Source organism: Salmo salar, chromosome 01 (assembly GCF_965601325.2).
Source record: "Salmo salar chromosome 01, fSalSal1, whole genome shotgun sequence".
NCBI lineage: Eukaryota > Metazoa > Chordata > Actinopteri > Salmoniformes > Salmonidae > Salmo > Salmo salar.
The window spans coordinates 90,113,180-90,124,054 of record NC_138291.1 but is presented as its reverse complement, the minus strand read 5'-3'; the positions used below and the strand labels follow the sequence as shown (position 1 = coordinate 90,124,054).

The 10,875-nt window shown below is 43.5% G+C and overlaps 1 protein-coding gene across 2 annotated transcripts in view; it reads right to left on the bottom strand.

Moving 5' to 3' along the window:
* Positions 1 to 925: 925 nt before the first annotated feature.
* The window catches only part of LOC106609547 (sorting nexin-29), a 160,498-nt gene continuing 150,548 nt past the window's right edge, over positions 926 to 10,875 (bottom strand). For both annotated transcript variants that reach the window (XM_045724039.2, XM_045724041.2), the window contains 3 exons: positions 9,694 to 9,834; positions 4,015 to 4,154; positions 926 to 2,640 (listed from right to left, as the gene is read on the bottom strand). In XM_045724039.2, the coding sequence (XP_045579995.1) occupies positions 2,511 to 2,640; positions 4,015 to 4,154; positions 9,694 to 9,834 (411 nt within the window). In that variant the 3' untranslated portion in view covers positions 926 to 2,510. The remainder of the gene's footprint in view (positions 2,641 to 4,014; positions 4,155 to 9,693; positions 9,835 to 10,875) is intronic.

The following is a 10,875-nucleotide window of genomic DNA, read 5'->3' as shown; positions in this document are numbered from 1 at the left end:
CGTTCAGTGGCAGAACGACAGCTTGGCAGGTCTGTGTAGGCAGCCTGTGTAACTGTTGGTGTGATGGAGTGGCCATCTTGGCCAGTGGCCATCTATTCATTTTGTTGGAAAACCTAGGTTCCCTAGACCGGATAATACTTTACTGTTCTTCTTACCATAAATGTTATTTCATAAATTTGATGTCTTCACTATTATTCTATAACGTAGAAAATAGTAAAAATAAAGAAAAACCCTTGAATGAGGTGTGTCCAAACTTTTGACTGGTACTGTATCTCGTAATGTCCTTGAGTGGCCCAGCCAGAGCCCGGCCACTGCTCGGAGCCTGGTTCCTGTCAAGGTTTCTTCCTAGGTTCCTTCCTTCTAGGGTATGACAGTCACGGGTATGACAAAGCATTTAAGGCACCTCGGGGCCTTATTGCGTCGTGCCAAGAACAGCCCTTAGCCGTGGTATATTGGCCATATAACACAGTCCCTCGTGCCTTATTGCTTAAGTATACATAATGTACATCCATCCGATTTTATTTACATTTCTAATGTTCATCATATACCGGACACAGTATGTACACTAATTTATAAACTGGGTGGTTCGAGCCCTGAATGCTTATTGGCTGACAGACGTATACTACGGGTATGACAAAGCATTTATATTCACTGCTCTAATTAGGTTGGTAACCAGTTTATAATAGCAATAAGGCACCTCGGGGCCTTATTGCGTCGTGCCAAGAACAGCCCTTGGCCGTGGTATATTGGCCATATAACACAGTCCCTCGTGCCTTATTGCTTAAGTATACATAATGTAAATCCATCCGATTTTATTTACATTTCTAATGTTCATGCCCTTAATTAATCATCAAGAACAAACTTTGTCCCATTCTGTTACTGCTTTAGAATGATGTAGAACACCACAACAACACAACACCGTTGGTATGTACGTACAGTATGAACCCCTTTATTCATTTGTCTCTCTGTGCCACTGACAGTGATGTAAGGCAGACTGTTGGGCTAAAAGCTAGGAACGAAGGTACAAGAGAAGCCCTCTAAAGATAGGAGTGCTGTGGAAGGCCAGGAGTTTTTCCTTCTCCTGACCATGTGATCTGACAGGGAAACCCTCTCAGTCTTAGAAATTAAATGACCAGGAAATACTCTGGGCTCTAGTTACAGTCTACAACTAGGGTCTGGAGTTTCTCCAGGTCAGGTCCCATGGTCTGGGGAAAACTCCTGGTCCTAGCCATGTGACAGGAACAGTAATTAACCTTGGTTTAGTAGTGGCAAATATGACCTCCTCCTCTCTGGTACTGTAAAAGAGTGGCCAGGATAACGTCGCTTAACGCCTGAGTAGAAAGAATAGATCAATTGAGCGTTTTGTTGTGTCTATAACCAGGGTCCATGATTGCAGACATTATGATAACTGTTTCTCCATTAAATGTGTAACATACAATATGCAACACCAGCACTGTTTGTCGTAGTTAATGAAAAATGTTTCTTGTTTATCATTAATACTTGATTATTGTGCTTCAAAAGAAGAGTGGTAATAATTTTATAATTTGCTCATATTATTGATGTGTACAAACTGATTTACATTCTAGGTTATCATCTGCTACTTCCTGTTTACGTCTTCTTTTAACAGTTCTGATTGGACAGCTGACTGGGGGCAGTCACAAGAACAACTTCCATCAAATATTTGCCAAGTAATCTCTTATTTTCTTTCCAAGTCCAGTAATCTCTATTCTTGAGTAATATGTACTGTATGTATTTAAGTTAAAGCAGTGTACACGTTTCATGCACTTGATCAAGCTTCTCTTCAAGCGTTCATCTACGATCTATTCACTGTTAAGTCTCCTGCTAAGTTACATTCAGTTCACAATCATTGGAACGGCTGGATAGTCAATCCAGCAGACTTATTTGCATTGCTAAAATCCTTAAATTGTGTGATGGAATATGACATTGTGCAGATTATCGTATGGTAACAGTTTGGTAACAGAAATATAAAAGATGAACGCCCATCGCTTTGGCTAATGTCAGGTAAAGGGATGATGTCAAAATCAAAAATGGCACCAAAATGCTGACATTCGCCAAGAAAAAAACATTGTATAAAGAACACATTTTTATATGTCCCTTCCCCTCACTGCAAAAAAGCTAGAAAACACTGTAGGCACCATGACCATGATACAGTTTCACTACAAAACTGAGTAAAATTAGGAAACAGCCCCCCCCATCTTGGTTCAATGTCTGTTGTAGACCCAGCTATTCCACGTGTGGTCTTTGAGTAAATCTCCAGGCAGGGTCAGAGAGAAGGAAGAGTCTGCCTCTGTAAATCCCAGAGAGGGAGGATATAATGTCCTGCTAACCTGTAGAAAGCCTAAAGGAGGAGCAGTGTCATGCCTCTCGCCTGCATAGCCTTCACTGTCATTCTGTCCCCCTCTATGGCTCATAATCCATCCAGGAGGAGCACCAACAAACTCCTCTGTATAATCCAATCAAAGAAGAGGTCAGAGGTCACAGGGTAAAGGTTAGAGGTCGCCGCTCTGGGGCTCTAGGTTGCGGCCCTCCTGGTTGTGGCTGCGCCCAAGTATGGGGAAGCTTGACGAGGATTTGGACCGGGCCGTCTTACTGCTCCCGTCGCTGGCCACTGGAATGTCCCTGGGGGGAGACAAAAGGTCAAGAGGTCAGCAAAGGAAACCAGAGGTTAGTAACGTAGCTATGATCCCTTATTGATGTCACTTGGAGGAGTGAGGTTAAAGAATTTTTAAGCCTCGAGACAACTGAGACATGGATTGTGTATGTGTGTCATTGAGGGTGAATGGGCAAGACAAAATATTGAAGTGCCTTTGAACAGGTTATGGTAGTAGGCGCCAGGCGCACTGGTTTGTGTTAAGAACAGCAACGCTGCTGGGTTTTTCATGCTTAACAGTTTGCTGTATGTATCAAGAATGATCCACCACCCAAAGGACATCCAGCCAACTTGACACAGCTGTGGGAAGTATTGGAGTCAACATGGGCCAGCATCCCTGTGGAACACTTTGGACACCTTGTAGAGACCATGACCCAACGAACTGAGGCTGTTCTGAGGGCAAAAGGGGGTGCACCTCAATATTAGGAAAGTGTTCCTAATGTTTTGTACACTCAGTGTATATACCCACAGGCTTTAAAGGGATGATTTTGACCATTTGGTTAATTAGGGGTGTTTTGAAATGCAAATAGCCAAGGTCACGAACAAGCATTGAGGCTGAGAACAGTTGGTATTTGTCAATGGTTATTTCCTATATGCATTCACCGCTCGTAGGATTGTTTGATAAATCATACTATTTATACAACATTCTAAATTCCGTTCGTAAGTAGTATTTTAGAATAGTTTCTACACAATATTTATAAATGAGGCTAGAACTCTGTTTTCTGTGTGCCATTTTGATGACTGCTGAAACTAAGGGGACACTTTTGGGGTGAGACTGAGTCCCCTCCCAAGAGAAGAGTGATGAAGTGCAACTTTTGATGAATCGGGTTTTCGTCGCTCTCTCTTTCTTCCTCTCTCCATCCCAGCCCCCTCCTAACCAGGGGCCCGTTAACAACATGGCGGCCACACTAGGAATTGCTCAGAGAGGTCACCATTTTGGATGGGTCATCCAGCCTAACGTGAATGTAGATATCAGAGGATAGATCAACTCCGCTCTTTATTTGATCTCAGTTTTAGAACCTTGGTGTTATGACTATCAGCTGCCAGAACAGGAAATTAGATTCTTGTCGGGACCTGTGATTGTACGCGCTCACTGAGAGGTCACAGCCTCAACTGGTGTGGGAATTGGAGTGAACAACGCAGTAAATGACTGGATGCTATAACTGGGCTGGCACAACAAGCCACTTTGAAGGTGTTTACTGAACAACTAGCATTATCTAGAGGACTCAGATGTGTCAGGCAATATATTATTAGGAAGCACTTTGTAAAATATGTGTTTACCCCATCTGACAATTCAAACTCAGATGCACATACACAGACAGACAGACAGTGTGGTCACTCACAGGCAGAAGGGCAGCAGCTGCAGCAGGGTCTCCTTGGTGGGTTTAGCAGAGAACTCTGGCAGGGTCTGGATCAGCTTGTTCAACACCATCCTCAGATACGACTGCAGCTGTTTCCTACGCTCCTCTACAAACCTGGCATCCTGAGGACAGGAGAGGACAGAGGAGAGGTAGACGTTAATACTGTACATAGGGAGGGGGGAGAGAGAATTTTCTAAATTCTTCAAGCTCTGTCAAATTGGTTGTTGATCATTGCTAGACAACCATTTCAGTCAGAACTTGAACTCAGCCACTCAGGAACATTAACCGTCGTCTTGGTAAGCAACTCCAGTGTATATTTGGCCTTGTGTTTTAGGTTATTGTCCTGCTGAAAGGTGAATTCATCTCTCAGTGTCTGTTGAAAAGCAGACAAACTCCCTGGTCTTTTGGTGTTGAATCTGTGTTTGAATTTCACTGCTCAGCTGAGGGACCTTACAGATAATTATACGTACAGAGATGAGGTAGTCATTCAAAAATCATGTTAAACACTATTATTGCACACAGAGTGAGTCCATGTAACTTATTGACTCAAGACATTTCAGCTTTTCATTTTTAATGAATTTGTAAAACATTCTAAACACATAATTGCACTTTGAAATTATGGGGTATTGTGTGTAGGTCAGTGACAAAATCTCAATTTAAACCATTTTAAATTCAGGCTTTAACGGGAAACCATAATACATAGAAATACTCTTCTCCAGAGTATGATTCATATGTTATGAATCTTAAAACCAGGATGGCATCTCAATGTAAATAAACCATTAAATGAGACATGACAGATGGGACCATATCTAATCTGACAGCCGGCATTCTTCTCCACCCTCCTACCCTACACACTTATCCACTTTTCAGCTCTTCCCTTTCCTACTCTACACACATATCCACTTGTAGGATTCTTCATAGCCATGACATCTCTCTCCTCATCAGAATGCTAGGTATATACCATGCCTTACCTTTTCTACATTTTGTTGTGTTAAAGCCTGAATTTAAAATGGATTAGGTTGAGATTTTGTCACTGACCTACACACAATACCCCATAATTTCAAAGTGCAATTATGTGTTTATAATTTTTTACAAATTCATTAAAAATGAAAAGCTGAAATGTCTTGAGTCAATAAATTACATGGATTCACTCTGTTTGCAATAATAGTGTTTAACATGATTTTTGAATGACTACTTCATCTCTGTACTACATACATGCAATTATCTGGAAGGTCCCTCAGTTGAGCAGTGAAATTCAAACACAGATTCAACTACAAAGACCAGGGAGATTCAGTCTGCTTTTCAACAGACACTGGGAGATGAATACACATTTCAGCAGGACAATAACCTACAACACAAGGCCAAATATACACTGGAGTTGCTTACCAAGACGATGGTGAATGTTCCTTAGTGGCCAAGTTACAGTTTTGACTTAAATCTACTTGAAAATCTATGGCAAGACCTGAAAATGGTTGTCTAGCAATGATCAACAACCAATTTGACAGAGCTTGAAGAATTTTGAATATAATAATGGGCAAATATTGTATAATCCAGGTGTGGAAAGCTCTTCGAGTCCCAGAAACACTCACAGATGTAATCGCTGCCAAAGGTGATTGTAACATGTATTGACTGTCTCCTCTACTACCACACACAATCCAGGTGTACGTGAGTAACTAAGGGCTGAATAGGTTGTTGTAGTGTGTTTTTCCTTCATGTAGAAGAGTATTTACAATTAGTGTCTCACTCTCTCACTCCGTAGTCATTTTTCTGCCACCATCCCTAACCTGTTTGTTCCAGATGTCTCATGTTACTATAGTAGACCTCACATTACACTCCCGACACATCAACACTGAGATGAGACTATGGAGAACGTGCATGTTTATATGTACACACTCAGGCAGCATGGACATCAACACTGAGATGAGACTATGGAGAACGTGCATGTTTATATGTACACACTCAGGCAGCATGGACATCAACACTGAGGGCACAGACACGGATGCATGGAGACATTGCTAGAAGAGTGGAAGACAACTAAGACAGATGCACACAGGCATGTTTATCCACGTGTGTGTACAGACACAAGAGGACCACACAGTCCTAGTGTGACAGACATGAGGACATGGTGACACAAGTGGACCACAGTCCTAATGAGACAGACATGAGGACATGGTGACACAAGAGGACCACAGTCCTAGTGTGACAGACATGAGGACATGGTGACACAAGAGGACCACAGTCCTAGTGTGACAGACATGAGGACATGGTGACACAAGAGGACCACAGTCCTAGTGTGACAGACATGAGGACATGGTGACACAAGAGGACCACAGTCCTAGTGTGACAGACATGAGGACATGGTGACACAAGAGGACCACAGTCCTAGTGTGACAGACATGAGGACATGGTGACACAAGAGGACCACAGTCCTAGTGTGACAGACATGAGGACATGGTGACACAAGAGGACCACAGTCCTAGTGTGACAGACATGAGGACATGGTGACACAAGAGGACCACAGTCCTAGTGTGACAGACATGAGGACATGGTGACACAAGAGGACCACAGTCCTAGTGAGACAGACATGAGGACATGGTGACACAAGAGGACCACAGTCCTAGTGAGACAGACATGAGGACATGGTGACACAAGAGGACCACAGTCCTAGTGAGACAGACATGAGGACATGGTGACACAAGAGGACCACAGTCCTAGTGAGACAGACATGAGGACATGGTGACACAAGTGGACCACAGTCCTAATGAGACAGACATGAGGACATGGTGACACAAGTGGACCACAGTCCTAATGAGACAGACATGAGGACATGGTGGGAACAGTACATAGAGCAGTATGCACGGCCATGCCACTTCACAGAGAGCTGATGCAGATGTGAGTAGTCCTGACAGAGGAAGGCCAACACCGCTCCAGCAAAGGATCATGACCATCAACAGATTTGTGAAGTTCAAAAGAGTTGTTTGTGATGGAACCGAAATGCAAAGCTTGTGACGGGTTTAGCGAATAAAAACGTATCCGCCATAGGGTATCCCAATCAAGCCATGAGACAAACACACCGTTTTTAACGTGGAAGATGCATAATGTAAACAACAAAATGTGAACTATATGGTTACGAAACAAGGCAAACTATGTCACAAGTAATGCATAAAAGATCACAAGTCATTCAGGAATGTTCAAGACCTCCACAATGTCGCTCTTTGTCATCATTAAAGGCGTTACATGCATATTATATGTGAACACAACATAAAATATTCATTAATTATTAACAATCTTATATATTGTTATCATCCAGAAAGATGTTGTTTAAAAAACAACTAACAGTTCTTTGATTTGGTGGAACCCCCTAACACTGCCTCTACAAAGCAGTCCAGCGGGGGAGGAAGTGCTCTGTGATTGGGTGGAACCCCCTATCACTGCCTCTACAAAGCAGTCCAGCGGGGGAGGAAGTGCTCTGTGATTTGGTGGAACCCCCTAACACTGCCTCTACAAAGCAGTCCAGCGGGGGAAGAAGAAGATAGCAGCGATCGGAAAGTGGAGTGATTTGATTCAAATGAAAGTAACACAGGAGGGAAAGATGGAGAGAGAGAGTGAGGGATAGAAATATAGAGAGAGAAAACCTCCAAAGCAATAACAATTCTCTGTGAATCAGAGGAGAGACACCCTGACAGTTAAACTCTGGGCAGAGGGAGCAGAGCAGACAGACAGTCCCAGCCTTTGATGTCATCATTCTTCCTCCCGCAGTTGTGGTGATGGCGTGGCCATCAGGACAGATTTGACGGGCGCGCTCGGGAACATTTAGCGTGTTTGCCCACCGAGCCCTTGACAAATCAGCTGTTTAGGAGCTGTCAGTGGCAGGGGGGAGTGTGTGTGTGTGTGTGTCAATGCAGTTAGGAGATTTTCAGATACAGCAGGATGCCGAGTGATGCTCAGATACTGTTGCCGTGGTAATACATTGAGCTGGGATTCTTACGTACACTTGCAGTTATGGTGCTTGACATCACAAAACTGAGATTGATTACAGTTTCATCACACAAAACTACTTGTATTCCATTCCATGAGTCATACACCTGATCCTGCAAGCTAACGCCGATACATCCTGTAGGTACTATGGTACTACGATTAGCTTTCTATACAGTCCCATACAGTAGCTTTAGCCAACTGACAAAATTAGCTCAGCGTCTCTCTCTCTCTGGACCAGGTGCTCTGCGTGTGTGTGTTTAGCAGGCATGATGAGCCAGGGTCCTCGGTGTGTAACGTTGTTAGCTCTGGCTTACCAATGAGGATAACCATGATGGATCTGAGGCACAGTGTGTGTGTGTGTTTGCGTATGAATGTGTGTGTGTGTCTATGTTCCTTCCTGTTTCCCCATCACCTGTGACAACTCTCCCCTTTCATCCATGCCGTAGCAGACGTCTATGCTACACTAAAAAGGGTTTGGAGAGGCTCCTCATGATCACTGATCACAGTAGCATTAGCATTCCTCCATCATTAACTAACACATTCAACACGTAAGCCTCAGCATCGCTCAGTCTACTTTAGAATAGAACTTTCCCTAGCTGCAAGGATGCTGTGTTCTGTCAGTGATATAAAGGGAACAGTTGATCTGTTTGACTACAGTGCTGTTAAAGGACAAGTAACAGCATAACTCTCTCCATCAGAGGAGATCAGATGGGGGGGGGGGGGGGGAGAATCAGAAGAAACAATGAGGAGATTAAAAATACATGACAGATACTTCAGCTCAGCAGACATAATGATTACACCACACACACACACACACACACACACTACCCTCTCAAATGCATACACACATTCACCTACCCAAACACACACACTCAATTACCAACACAATCTTGTCTCTATATCCCCCCTGCATCTTTACTGTAAGCTCCCAAACACCCTCTTACCCTCTCTAGTTTTAAACGCTGCCCCCAGGCCTAGTGCACTCCTTTGTGCTTCCATGTCAAGTTACTCTACAACTTCTGTAACAGAAGCACCCACAGCCCCCTCTACTCTACTGAGAGACTTAAACAGACTCCCTCCCTCTGGAACTGAGAGTGAGAGGGAGGGAGAAAAGGAGCAAGATAGGAAGGAGAGAGAGCTAGAGAGATGAAGGCAGGAGATAAAGAGAGCTAGAGAGATGAAGGCAGGAGATAAAGAGAGCTAGAGAGATGAAGGCAGGAGATAAAGAGATGAAGGCAGGAGATAAAGAGAGCTAGAGAGATGAAGGCAGGAGATAAAGAGAGCTAGAGAGATGAAGGCAGGAGATAAAGAGAGCTAGAGAGATGAAGGCAGGAGATAAAGAGATGAAGGCAAGAGATAAAGAGAGCTAGAGAGATGAAGGCAGGAGATAAAGAGAGCTAGAGAGATGAAGGCAGGAGATAGAGAGATGAAGGCAGGAGATAAAGAGAGCTAGAGAGATGAAGGCAGGAGATAAAGAGAGCTAGAGAGATGAAGGCAGGAGATAAAGAGATGTAATGTTGGCTAGGGGCTACTGTTGCTAACATCTAAGCCTGTCGATCCAAGTGATGGACAAGTGACCAAAATATGACTTAAAAATACATTCAGATTCAATACATTTGACTACAGGTCATTCAAAACAACATTGACAGAGGGCGACCATGTGATTTTCCTGACCGTGCATACCTTGTTCCCTATGGCTTTCTTGGGTGGGAAGCTGAAGGTGTCGACCTGTGGGAATTGTGAGCGTAAGTGGTTGTGGAGCGCCCGGAATTCTGTGTAGCGTCTGTAGACATTCCACTCGTTGTCCAGGATACGGATGTACACCTACGGAACAGGTACGACACCAACAACAACACAATCAGAATATGCCATTTTCTGGGGTACAAATCCTACTCTTACAAAATTCCTGCAAAACCACTCAGTCAACAGAAAGGAGGAAATTAGCCAACCATAACGTCTCAAGGTTCTTCTGTATTCTCAATAATATTGTAATATACAGTATGACAGTAAAACATACTCTTCCACTCTCTGCCTGTGACTTGTTGCTATTTTCATGCATTATTAAAGTAGCGCATTGGATTCCTTTGTTCAGCTGCTGAAGGTCTGCTGCAGGCAGACACTGGGGATTGTGACGGGGAGGATAAGAGAGGCAATTACAACTGGAGGAGGAAGAGAGAGGGAAGAGAGAGAGAGAGCGCGAGAGAAAGACATGGCTGTAGCTAGATATGTTTGAGTCGCGTCGGGGACAATTTGAGCATTTTAGCTAACCCTAACCCGTTTCCTAACCTTAACCCAATTCTCCTAACCTGCTGCGTAAGTTCTCCTAACATGCTACGAAAAGTCACTTCTGCTAGTCAAAACCGGCAGACCTGCCCTGAGAACAGTCTCGGTTTCCACTAATGGAATACTGCTACTTTATCACCTCTCTACTTCCTAATACAGTACATCCTCCTACTTTATCATCTCTCTACTTCCTAATACAAGACAGTGCTTACTGCTACTTTATCATCTCTCTACTTCCTAATACAGTACTTCCTGCTACTTTATCAAATCAAATCAAATGTATTTATATTGCCCTTCTTACATCAGCTGATATCTCAAAGTGCTGTACAGAAATCCTGCCTAAAACCCCAAACAGCAAGCAATGCAGGTGTAGAAGCACGGTGGCTAGGAAAAACTCCCTGGAAAGGCCAAAACCTAGGAAGAAACCTAGAGAGGAACCAGGCTATGAGGGGTGGCCAGTCCTCTTCTGGCTGTGCCGGGTGGAGATTATAACAGAACATGGCCAAGATATTCAAATGTTCATAAATTATCACCTCTACTTACTAATACAGTACTTCCAAATACTATATCAACTATCTACTT